Source organism: Halichoeres trimaculatus, unplaced genomic scaffold (genome assembly GCF_033239565.1).
Source record: "Halichoeres trimaculatus isolate MK-OKI-2021-1 unplaced genomic scaffold, fHalTri1.1 fHalTri1_scaffold_7, whole genome shotgun sequence".
NCBI classification, from domain to species: domain Eukaryota; kingdom Metazoa; phylum Chordata; class Actinopteri; order Labriformes; family Labridae; genus Halichoeres; species Halichoeres trimaculatus.
The window spans coordinates 29,213,457-29,226,699 of record NW_027437185.1 but is presented as its reverse complement, the minus strand read 5'-3'; the positions used below and the strand labels follow the sequence as shown (position 1 = coordinate 29,226,699).

At 39.3% G+C, this 13,243-nt stretch overlaps 1 protein-coding gene across 1 annotated transcript in view; it reads left to right on the top strand.

The window, feature by feature from the left end:
* Nucleotides 1-4,541: 4,541 nt before the first annotated feature.
* tnmd (tenomodulin) overlaps nt 4,542-13,243 on the top strand; it is a 69,716-nt gene continuing 61,014 nt past the window's right edge. Inside the window, exons 1-2 of the mRNA XM_074674372.1 lie at nt 4,542-4,625; nt 8,659-8,793. Of these exons, the coding sequence (XP_074530473.1) occupies nt 4,578-4,625; nt 8,659-8,793 (183 nt within the window). The 5' untranslated portion in view covers nt 4,542-4,577. The remainder of the gene's footprint in view (nt 4,626-8,658; nt 8,794-13,243) is intronic.

The window sequence follows — 13,243 nt, the reverse complement described above, 5'->3', positions numbered from 1 at the left end:
TAAAGGCCGTTATGCTACAGAACATGGCAGAAAAATTTAATTACATCACATAAAAAAAGAGAATATGTCCCTCAGCTGGCCTGAGAACGCCTCGGTATCCCCCAAGAGGAGTCAGTGGAAGTGGCCTGGGACAGAGGTCACTAGGCCTCGTTCACAAACAGTGTTAAAGCATAAATTTATGCTTAAACTGTGCGTACAAACAATTGATAGACAAATCTGTGATTCATCAATATTTTCAACCCTTAAATTTGTTCTTGCTCTGGAAACAAATTTAAGACCTCCTCAGACCATGCAGACCTTGTAAACACAGACTCTTTTAACTAAATGCATGACACATTTAACCTTTTAAGACCCACAACCACATATGTGGACATTACATATCTGCCTCTCTGACCCATGATACTTACTTTTTTTCAAAGTTTGACCCAATAGCCACATTTAGGGACACTGCCCACTTCATCTTTTGGTGAAATCACAACATTACACCAATTTTATGTTTATATTTAAGTACACTAACATTTATAACAAACAATTCATAACACAACTAATCAAACTTCCCATACAAAGATAAAGTTTAGTTTAGTTTAGTTTCAGTTTGGTTTAGTTTCAGTTCATTTCTGACAAAGAAAACAATTGAACATAAAAACAGTCAACTTAGGGGTACATCATACCACAGTTGCTCATAAATACTAAATAAAACATTCAACGTTCAAAGTTTAGTTATTATACTTATAAGATCTTACTTATCCCAAATAGCAAGGTGAATTAAAAATTGCTCACCAGACAAAAGCTCTGTCTCAGGAGGTTAAACTATTTTCAATTAAAAAAAAACACCTTTAATGGAAGTCAGTCATAAAAACTGGAAATTGACTAACTGTATTAAAAAGCCATTAAATTGACACAAATTCCCCCTAAAATTCACAGTATTGAATGTAATATTAAATACTTAGTGTTATTATTTAAAATATCACAATGTACATTTCAAGATGACACAATTTTAATTCAATCATTGCAAAAAGCAAATGCAGCATCTGTAATGGACGTCAGTTTTAAAGCATTTTTCAAAACGCAAACAGAATGGATCAGAATCAGAATCAGAATACCTTATTGATCCCCGAGGAGAAATTTCATTTCAGTTACATCCCTTTCAAGACATATAATAAAACAAACATGGGAAAACACAGAAATGGGAAATACATGAAAAAACTGTAATCTTTGTGACTTTATACATTTTCTGAGCAAATGACGCACACACAGCTTCACTGTTCACTCAAACGTATTTATTTGTTAGCGAAAAATATCCAGCAACTGTTTTAATACGTTTGGTTTATGTTTTGGATTCCCGTCGTGATCTTCCTGATAGCACCCAGGGGAGCCAGCTGATTATTGATCACCTAGAGATTCCTGGTGAGGGGACAAGGGAGTGGGCTGTATGGCTGACGTTGGCAAGTGAATGTTGAGGTTGATGGTGCCTCCTCCTGATGCACCAAACAAATGCTCTTATATACCATAAAATACCAAATAGTAGCCAGGCGTTTATTTGGGACCGGGCGTTTATTTGTTTCCCAGAAAATAACATTCAGCGGAAGTGGTAACGTCTTCTTCTTTGACTCTTCAAAGCCTCCTCATCTTTACGTTGTTATTGCATAATTCGTCCTGGCAGACTACCTGCGTTTGTTTATATCTGGCACACCGCGCGTGGACTGATACACTAAGCGGCGAGTGCCTTGTACCAAGCTGTGGCTCTGCAGCAGAGGTAGCGCTGTTTTACGACACGATGAGAACTAGAGCCTTATTTAGCAGTGTTTTTGCGTGAAAGTAACGCGCTGAAAATTCTCTAAATAAAGCGTGAATGCAGACCGACATCAGATTTTTTCGGTGGGAGTCCGTTTATTTGTGTTTTGGGTCAAGTGAAATATGGGCCCATCTGAGTCTGCACTCAGACGGGGCATATGAGCAGACGGCAGACGAGCAGACGAGCAGGGAGGGGGTGTTTGGTGCGAGCGCTCTGGGCTTCTGCTGCACAAAAAACACCGCTGTAGGGTCATGTGTGTGCCGAACCGATGACGTCAGATCAGTCATGATCCGTTGCACCACTACTAATAAGGTGCAGTCTGATTATGTTTCTTTTACAAAAATCAGTTTTGAAGAGTCAACTGGCAGTTGTGAGCTCAGCGTTTGTGTGTGTTCTGTAACTACGACCATGGAATGAAAAAAAAACCAAAAGAAATTGACTGCGGCTCGTAGGCTGCGCTGAGTAACTTACCATACCCCCGGCGTTTATTCGGAACGGGCCTTTATTATTCTAAACGTGCTGCTACACCCGGCGTTTATTTGGAACCCGGCGTTTATTTGGAACCCGGCGTTTATTTGGTATTTTACGGTAGATGAATTGGGGCGTAGTAGTCTGCTGATTGGAGGCATAGACTGTATATAGAATGGACAGCATGGTTCCGCCATTTATCATTGTACGGTTTTGAAGCCAAAATACCCCCGTCACAGGTGCCACCATTGTAGCAGTTTGCAGCCAGAGTCTGTGCAGTAGAGACTATAAGGGATTCTGGGAGAATCTGAGTGGAGCTGGGTGACAAAAATGATGATTTTTTTTTTTTTTCTTTGGAGAGTCTAGTCACTTCTTGACTCTACCTCCCAACCTATTTTTCAATCCCCCCAAAAAATACATGAGAATGGCATCTGTCAATCATTGATAAACGTTACGTAAAACCTTGTTTTTAACCTTGTATAACTAATGAAAACAAAACTTTTCAGAAAAAAGAGGACTTGAATACAAGGCAGCCAAATAATACCTTCAAATCACCACAACGATCAGACTTGAGAAACATTTCTACGAGGTGTATTCATTTTTTAAAGTTTGAACACAGCCCATCTGGAAAGGCTGGAAAGATGTATTTTTTAACCTATACTGCAGCAAGCCACCAGGGGGAGCAGTTTTTTGTGGAGACCAGATGCACATGCCCGTTAATTTAGAATGAATCTGATTCGCTGACATACGCACGGTGGTGAGAATAGAATTGGCTGGTGTGCAGGTGTCATGAATCCAGCAGTGATTTTGCGTAAACACTGAACTCTGCACAGAGTGAAAACATTTCTCTGCATTTATTGGTGAATGAAGCCCATTGTTCTTTGCTGATAGCATTGCTGGCCCCTGTGACCTGGACCGGGATAAATGGTGGAAAATGAATGGATATAAAAACTTTCACTGTCATGAGATGCAGTATGAAGGAGATTTGATGTTGAGAGCTCTACATTTTCTCAAAGAAATTGATAGAGATAGGCTCACATCTTGAGACAGCCTCAAGTGGCTATTCAAAAAACTACAGTCTATTACTTTCACTATTTTCCAGCTCTGTTTGTTACCACTTGGTTTCTGCCCTCCTGAAGATAAGATGTGTATTTTTTCATTATTTGACTGTATTATCTTACTGTGTGAGTTTGTGATGGACTACAGCTCCACAGATGACCTCAAGATGCTTTCGGGGTCCCTCTGCTCTCCAAAATGTGTTTGCTTTATTGCTGCTTCACTTGTATGTTTGACCTTCTCTCTGCAGAATGGTGTTTGTGCACAGTTTGGCACTGCGAGGCTGTGTTTCTAAAATATATCTGCTGAGGGGAGAAAGTTCCTCTCTGTCAAATCTCAGTCCAACATGTGAATAGCTGAGTACTATCACAGCTTGTTCTGGAAAAAAAAAGAAGAAAAATCATAGTCAGATATGCAACTAACACAAGTCTGATGTGAAACTTTTCACTAAAGTGGAGACATCATTGTTGGTTGATGATAAACTTTCTACGATAGATATTCATTCAGGTTTTTAATTCTGAAAATGAATGGATGGGTTACACTTTTTTGACATTGTGACATAATTTAACTTTCCCTTTTGATTTTTCAAGGAAACCATTTATTTTTTACATATTCGAAAAAACGTCTGGGGGCTTCAAACTCTTGTCCTCGGATCATAGCCTTTGCTTCAGTTCTCTTTTGCTTCTGTGAGTGCAGAAGTGCAAATACTTTTCATTTTTAAGGTAGATTCTTTCATCATGCTACCATTCAGTCATCCCGGCTTTCTTTTCGACTTGTTTTTGTGGTGGAGTGTGCAGACTGACAGACTGGGGAACAAAAGCAGAAAGCCGGTTCCTTTGGTACTTCACAGAATATCACTATACAGATCAGCATCAGCACTATCTTGGTACAATTGCTTTTTTTTTCTGTAGACTTTGTCCTCCAAGCAGGATTTCTTTAAAGGTAGAGAGTCACTGGTATTTTTCATCCAGGTATAGTATGTAATATATTCAACAGAGTGTTTGTCTCCAAGTCTGAATCCATTTGCGGTTTTCCACCTTTGAAATGGGAGCAGGCAGGCGGGCAGGAGGGACATCTGCCTTGCATTTAATGAGTATCACAAATGTTTCAGTAATTCCACTCCGACTGAAACTTCCCTCCCCTTCAGCACACTCCCAAATTACAGCAGAGGAATGAAGCTGGGGCTCTTTGCTTTGCAGAGCGTAAGTGTTTTCCACTGCTAAGACCATAGGAAAAATTCCTGCTGCAGGCTTGCATCATGGAGGCTGGAAATCAAACTAGCAGTCAACAGATTCTGTGGAAAGATGTGAGTCCTTTTTTTTTCCTTTTGTTATTATTTAGTTTTTAGCTATTGCATGTGAATAAGTTGCCAAAATAAATTTTAAAAATATAATACAGCAAGAGACTTCATTAAAAAAGGACTGAGAGCTGTTTAATTTCCAAGATGAATCAGTGACCATAGACTTTTACACTTGGTGAGGTAAGTGCAGGTGGCAGCAGCAGGGATCCTGTGATACTGGAATGAATACTCTGAATTAAATGCGTTGGAAGTCTGATTTAAAATAAGAGCGCTGCTTGATCTCTCACTGAGTGATCAGAGTTTTCTTAGAATAGTAATTTTTTTCCTCTAATTCCTTCAGGCTTTTCACCCTGGCCTTCTTTCTTTATTTCCACCCTCATGCTCAGTCTCATTTGATTCGTAGTGTTTGCTTTTTATCCAGAATATCGGCAACTTCTCACATGCAAGCAGCATTTCAATTCACACCAAGAACTGTCTTCATCTTAGTATTTTGTGCTGAATAGAAAGAGGAATCTTTGGCTTTTAAATACATCTTTTCCTTCTTATAGTTCAACTGTAGCAGAAATTACAGCATAGCACAATGGAGAGATGGGAATAGATGGCTTCACAGCACCATGTGAATTATTTTTATTTATAAAAAGTAAGCTGCTTCCATCAAAGAAACGAAAACTTCAAGCAGAGATTTATCCTAAGTAGACTGTAAGTGATGGACGAAAAATCACTTTTAGTAATAAATCCCACGTGGCTCCTTTTTCAGGGTATTTTTCATCACGATCCAGTGTTATATATGAACATGCATGTGTGTGATAAAACCATGCTTCTCTCTGTTGGTTTTGCAAGTACTTGTGTTTTTTTTTCTCCCTCCTGTTTTCTCAAAAAAGAGCTTCTTCTTTGCATTGTAGCAGCAGGGAGCTGCGGGCACTCTTCCTCACAAAGCTCAAGAGGAATTGCCTGGCTGATTCTGAACTCCTAAACCTTTAAACACTAGTTGGCGGCTGCTGTGCACTCAGACTGCTCACCCTGTCTCCATCCCTGCCTTTATTTCTGTCTGTCTGTCTCTCAATCCCACCTCCGTTCCTCTGAGTATTTCGATATTCAAAGCACAGGCAGAAAGAGGTTTGTCCTCTAGTAAAGTTTCCACTGCTTATGCAACCTGCCGGGGGAGAGCACGGGATTTCAGCCATCGTTTTATTATTTTTCCTCTTCTTTCACTCTCAGAAATTCTCAATATATGAGGAATCTCTGGCTCTTGTCACTCATCGCACCTTAGGAATGCATGATGCTTTTATGTGTCTCGCAGTTTTGTCGCTACAGGCGAATATTTATCAAATATAAGCTACTGGAAAACAGTTTGTTCAAGTTTTTTAGGTATATCTTGAATATTATGTCCTCTTTTCTTCCTCAAAGATTTGCTGCTAATGTATTTACCTATCAGAAATCCAATCCATATTCAGTAAGGACGCCATGAAACTTTAAGCCATAATGGTTTAACCATATTACCCTCTGAATTCTGTAGTGGTAGTAAAATGATGCATGAAACAAAAGATTCAGGAAAATTTAAAAGGTCATGAGAATGTTAAACTTTTTTCTTTAATCTAACCCCTTCAAATTATTCAAAGTAGTCAGCATGTTAAAGCTCTTTCCAATCCGCCAGAGTAGCAGCTTAACGACTGTAACAACCTCCGCCACAATAGAAAACCGAAAGCTGCTCTATCATCATTTTAAAAAGACACAGAGATAAGCAACACCAATTTCCCTAATTGAAGTTAGTTCTGTTTTTTTTCTTCCTTTTTTTACATATCTGCTTTTCTGTTGTCCTTTGAGACCTTCACAAGTGGTCCAGTGTGAATGAGAAGCTTTCATTTTCTCCCCGCTGGAGCTGTGCTGGAACAAAAGCCTGTCTTTATTAATTTGTGGCCCAAAGCTCGGGGAATTGACTACAGCAGGAGGAGTGGGGAAAAGTTTAATAAATGTAACCTTTCTGCAGCAGTCTGCTCATCCCTCTGGTTTTATTTTTGTCACCGGTGGATAGCCAATATTTTGAACAGTCTGGAGATCAAATGGTGTCTTTTCGTATCAAAGCAGTTTTAAGGTAAACTTAAAGTTGAAGAAGTACAAATATACTCTGGGTAATCTTGACTCTGGTAACTCACATCATCATGTCATCCCAGCTGTGATTAGGTTGCACAATGGGTAGTTATTTCTTGTACTCGATGCTTTATATTTTAATGCTGCTTCCATTTTGTGCTAAAGTGCTAAAGTTCCTTAAATATCCACTTGAGGCAGTCCCCAGGGCTCAGAAAACCCAATCATAGCTTGCATTTCACCAAACTTGCTTAGCTGTTGATTTTTAAAGTGTTCAATTGTTAATTAGAGAAAGCATTTCCAATTTGAATACCGCCATCTTCACAACAGAAGTGACAAAATGGACCTGTCCTTCGATCCATCTGTTTTGGAAACGTAAGATCTTTCTCCAACAAGATGGATGAGCTAGCCATGCTAACCCAGCTACAGAGGGAATACCAGAAGGCAGAGTAGCATCATGCTATTCACAGACATGGCTAACGGAGCTAACACCAGACACTAACGCCACATTGGAAGAGCTTCACCTGCTGTGAGCAGACAGGATCCAGGAGACAGAGACTGAACAGACTGCTGAAGAAGCTCAGTCCTGGACCCTGGAGGTGGAGGCTGGCTGAACTGGAGAATGATTGACCTTTTTGCACTATACACTTTCTTACTTTTGTTTTCTTGCATTGCTGCTGTGACTCCCGAATTTCCCCTCAGGGATAAATAAAGTCTATTCTATTCTATTCTATTCTATTCTATTCTATTCTATTCTATTCTATTCTATTCTAACCTCTTCAGCACTGAGGGCTTACATCACTGAGACTAACAGGCTATGGTTTCAATAACAAGGTTGTATTATTGATGGATGGTTAATATATAATATAATGCATAATATATAATTTAATTCTATACAGTATAAAGTTAAGACTCCTGCACTATAATTAATTGCACAACTCTGCCCTGTTAATTTTATTTTATTTTATCTTAAAACCTGTTTTAATATATCCCAACCCTCTGTTTTTGACATTTTATTTTTGCTTGAGCCTAAATTTTTTCTCTACTTTTTTTCTTTTGTGTTTTGTTGAACTTTTTTTGAGAATTATTTTTTATGTCTTGTTGCACTTTGAGTTGTCTTGTTGCCACAAAATGCTAAATAAATAAAACTAGCCTTGTCTCGCCTACACTGGTGTTACATTCAACCAAAAGCATGAAAACTTTAGTTTGACATCCAGCTATGTATCACGATCGATAAAACTAAAAGAAAAAAGTAAAATGAAATAAAAAGTTTCACATTTCTGTAAACTATTGACAACTGTGCTGTCTTTGTTTCATTGTATCAACATTTAACTTGTTTAAATCCACTACTGCTCTGGTTCACACCTCTAACCTGTCTGCTTCTCACAACAAAGGCTCATAAATTGGTAATGTCATGTTTTTAGCCTTTGCCCAGCAAAACTGACAAAGATTTATTTTTTTAAACTTGTAATAGTTTACAAAAAACAAGTGACCATAACATTGATTTTTGCAAGTGTTTGTTGTTTTCCGTGTGTCATTGAAGATATTGTTTGTAGAAGATATTTAGTAGGAAAAAAATGTGAATAAATATTGTCACAATGATTAAGCTCAAGCTAAAAGACGGTTTTCTTAGCTTTTCATGGAGGCTGTGAACGGTGGATTAACTACTTGGGCATCTATTTGAACATTTACTTAGTGTAAGAAAAGGGTAAACAGAGAAATGTGCTAATGTAAGTTCAGTAACCACAGACTATTAAGTAAAGGTGATGTGAAATACTGTATTTTGATTGAGGGGTGCTTGGATGCAATTTTGTTTTACCTTTGGACAGAGCTGCTAGCTTAATCCTACCTCGATGTGAAGCTCCTATCATGAATGCCAAAATGCATCTTTATAACTTGTATGGAAACCTGGACTACATGACACATGCAAAGCTGAGCCTGTACTGTTTTTCAGGTTGAGGCTTTGAAAGAGAAGAAGGCCAAGTTCCACATCTACCAGCGAGTGGCTCTGGTTCTGGCGTTCGTCTTCATCCTTCTGGGTGTCTGTATTTTCAGCCTGAGGTATCTGTGGAGCCCCAGTCTGGGGAAGGTAAGGCTAAATATCACCTCATTTTTTGTCTTTGTTATCTTCCTTCCAGTCACTGACTGTGGTAAGTGTGGTCCTGATGAGTGTCAGATAAAAGACACTCTGAGTCTCCACATCAGCAAATCATACAGGTTACATCAAAGGGAAAAAAACAGGAGTAAGGGAAATGGACAGCCACACAAAGAGCCAGAGGCAGAGCCTGCAGTCTGTGTCGTATTGTGGCTGATGAAAAGATGTGTGGGTTATGGAAAAGACAGCTGTGTTTTGCTCTGCTCATGTTTTAGCTGTCAGATCTGTAATTTCATGAATTCTTGGGCCGGACCTCAAACCGCTTTTTATCGTTGCAAATGTTGGCCTGTTGTGCCTATCCTCTCTCTGCTCGCATTGTAAACATCTTCTCACAATGACGGATCCTGATGACTCAACACTGACCCTAATTGCTGTTGACCAGAGTGGCTGCAGCAGGAGGACTGAAACCTCTTGGCAGAGTAATTGGGATAAACTCTTGTCCTGGCAATTCATCTTGTAAAATCCAATTCAATCACACTTGATGGAGAACATTTTCACTCTGCTCCTTTTGCCTGATTTTCTCAAGGGGCTAAAAAAGCTAATTTACCCAGACTGGGAGGAAAAAATACATCAGTACTTTCACAGCCAGAAATAGGCAGTTCCTAGACAGTCATATAAAAATGATTGCATTGAGATGATGGCTGAAATAAATAACGTGTTTGAATGCAATAGTCTGGTGAACTCTGCTCCTAAATGTACCCTGCAGGACAATGTTTGCTGTTAATTCAAGATCTTTGTTAATGCTAATAATACTAATTCAATAAAGGTGCATAAGTTCTTCCCTTTCTCCCTCCATCAGGGGAACAAATTTCAATTTTAGACAGCCTTTTTCTTCGCTTAGGTTAACCAGGGTTCATCTTCACTTCCTGTGCAGAATGTACCGTCCACGTTCTCTCCTTTCAACATCGATATGAATCACCTTTGAGCCATCTCCTTTGTCCTTGTTAAATATTTCATGCCGGAGGTAGAGCAGTCATTATTTCCACTTTAATAAGCTGTGATCATTCTCACGTGGCACAAAATGTGTTGATGGCAGAGGTTGCCAGGGCGATGAATATCAAACCTGCGAACCCCGGGTTTTCACTTTAATGGGGTCTTGAGGGGGAGGCTTATTCTCTGGCCTCCACATCAGTCAGTGAGACGGAGCTGCTTCAAAGGAGAATCACCTGTCTGTCAGATGGGAAGAAGCTGCTTCAGAAACAGTAGGGCAGTAAAACTCTGGTATGTGTCCATAAAAAATTCTAATAACTGCTTTCTAGGTAAAGGAAGGAGGTGGGTGGAGAAACAAACACCTCATGTGCTGTATTGGTATTTAGGTTTTTAACCCAGCAGGACTCCTGGTGACTCACTGATCCTGAGCACTGACTGGCATGTATAGACTCTGGGCAGCAGAGCTCTGCAGCTGAAGCCAAGGGGAGTGTACATAATTTATTTTCAGAAGCAGTTGTGTGGGGGTTGTTTTTTCATTTGATGACAGCTCCTATTCAAATTCAGCTTAAAGTGCTTGCTTCTGCCCCAGTGTACAAAAACACAGTTTATTTCTGTTTTGATATGACAGAGGCACAGTTTTGGAATATTTACTCGGCTGGCTGGAAATATGTTTGACTGAAGTTATGTCTACTGGTGTTGTGGTCACCAAGCCTCCAAGGGAGTCTAAGTCGACCATGTGTGAGCTTTTGGATGTGCAGAAAACACATTTCATTTTTTTAACATTAGCTTCTGATTGATCCTGCCGGTGTGTCCTGAGATTTATTTGCAGTTGCATCGCTGTGTATCAAGCATGAATGTGGTACACTTCTCTTTACTTGGAGACACATGCATCGATTCTGATGCGGCAGGATCATTGCAGGCAGGGGTCCAATAACCTAACCCACTTGCTATTAATCAGAATCTACCCCAGCAAACACCTCACTGAGTCACTTTAGCTGTTGGTATTACTGTTAGCTTGCAAATAGTAATGTAATTAAAAGTGCTGGTGGGCTAGCATTAGCATCAAACCTTTAAGGTGCATCGAGGTCAGATAACTATGATTAAAATAATTCTTTTCAAGAAAGCTGAGACAGGGTAATAGAAGGGCAATAGAAACAGATACAAACTAGAAAAGCACTCAAAGAGCGCAGAACTCCACCAAGAATATTGTGATTGTGACGCAACACTTAGGCCTACTTTTATGTTATACTTCCTTTCAGCAGACTGTCTGCTACAATTTGGTGTGAGTCGCAGGTTTGTACAATAATTTGTTACCTGACACTGTTGAAAATTATGATGACCCAGTCCATATTTCATATTCCAAATCTAAGTATCCAGAATATTTGCAGGATCTGGCTCGTACTTTTACATCTGTCAGAAATTATAGTGGCCTTGTCTTGTATTGTTTTGCAAAGTAATCCGACCATTTATGATGGAATTATATACACATATGGTGAAAACAGCCCTATCTCACAATGATAAAGAATCCTTTAAAAAAAAAAAATCCTGGATCCAGACCGTGATCTGGATCACCTCCCAAATTTAATCACTTCTTCCTTATCCCATTTTGAACATTTCCTGAAAGTTTCATCATGATCTGTTTGTCACTTTTTGAGTTATGTTGTTCATAGACAAACAGACAAACTCTCCAAAAAACAAAACCTTCTTTGCGGAGGTAATGAATGGCAAAAAACAAAAACAAACAAAAAAGCAATATAATCAATTTGCAAGTATAAAAACAAACCAATTAGAATTAAAATTGAAATAGATCAAATCACAATTCACCCATTGTAATAATTCTTTTTTTTAATTGTTTATTTTAAAGATAAAAAGATAAATGCAAACAGCAGAAATTGAAAACAGAGCAGAAAATATGTTCTGATTCTGGGCCAGGTTTTGGCACAGCACCCTACCTTCCCATTCTTAAAGAAAAAAAAAGTAACTGACTGTGCAAGTCTACTCGCTGTAATGGCAAAGCCCTGTCACCTTTAGTCTTCAGTCTGGACCCTGGAACAGCCTACAAATCACTGCCAGGGGACATCAGATCGCACACCTGCTCATTTGAGGTTAAAGATGTCTGTTTAACCAATCACTGTCTTCCCCATGGTGGTTCTTTAAACCACAAACACCCGGTATTGATCTTACTTGCAGTTACTGTGAAGTAGTTGAAAGCAAATCGCACAATTCTTTACAAAACTAATGCAGGTGAACACACGATGCCAGCAGCCCAAAGAAGAACGCTTCAGTTTCCAGGAACTGAGTTATTGTGAAATGTTTAGAACTGCAGTTCCTCAAAGTTTAAAAACCAGAAATACATTGACTGACAGGTGGGCACACTGTGGCTGGCTTAACCAAAAGATTGAAGATTGAGTCAGCATTTCCAGTTTGGTGAATGCCATCAAAAAGCTTCAAAACTCTGCAAAATCATTGTGCTATTTGACGCTTGAAGTGTATTTTAATCCATACACTTTTGTACACAGGTGAGAGTTTTGGTGCATACGATTCTGGTGAGAGTTAGTGGGTAGAGCGACACTGTGGTACTGCTTCTTTGTGTTTCATATTTTACTCTTTTGCCTTTGTTAGATAGGACAGCTGCAAAGAGACGGGAGATGTGGGGAGAGGGGGAAGAGAATGAAGAGAATGACAAGCACCAAATACTGCTGAGACCCTGAATCAATCCTACAACCAGTGAGACAAGGAAGGTAGTCTCTGACTGTGCTTTGCTACCAGCTGAGCTGGGATACTGTCACTTTTACTCAACTTGAGGGTATGGTAGTTCCTCCAGCTCTGCACATATGCTGTAAAGGGTTTTAAAGACCATGATACTGCAGTTGAACAGGTTTTAATCTATTGTTTCAAGTATTCGCATGACATGAGATTTGTATTGGGAATACAGCAAAGACTCCTGTCAGGTAGCCAAACCTCTTGCTTTCAGAACACTTTCAAAAAAAAAGGAACATGTGTATAAAAGTTTCCATAAAAACAACAGTTTAACAGTGAGCACAAACCATTTTAAAGTGGAAGTCTGAACTATTCTAAAGTTAGGATAAGATTCACAACTGGAAAACAAGCTTGTGGTCAAAGTTCCTCATGTGGTTTCCCTCTCAGTTTGAAATCTGCTCTTTCCGTTACCTCCAGCTGTGTTGAGACTCCTAACACCTGTGATGTGAGAGGTGTGCGCTGGCTGTTAGAATCACATCCTTTCCACGGATGAAGTCTTGTTAAAAAGACAGAAGTGTTGGAGCACACAAGGCAGTAATCAAACATCACGTAAACACTTAATAAAGCATCTTGTGCTATTGGTTGAAACTCAGAATTAAAGATAATATACAGAGTCGGCCGTAATGTTGGCTTAGATCTAATTACTACAGCCAATGATTACAAAATGTGATCTGCTCCTGAAAATCACTCCCAC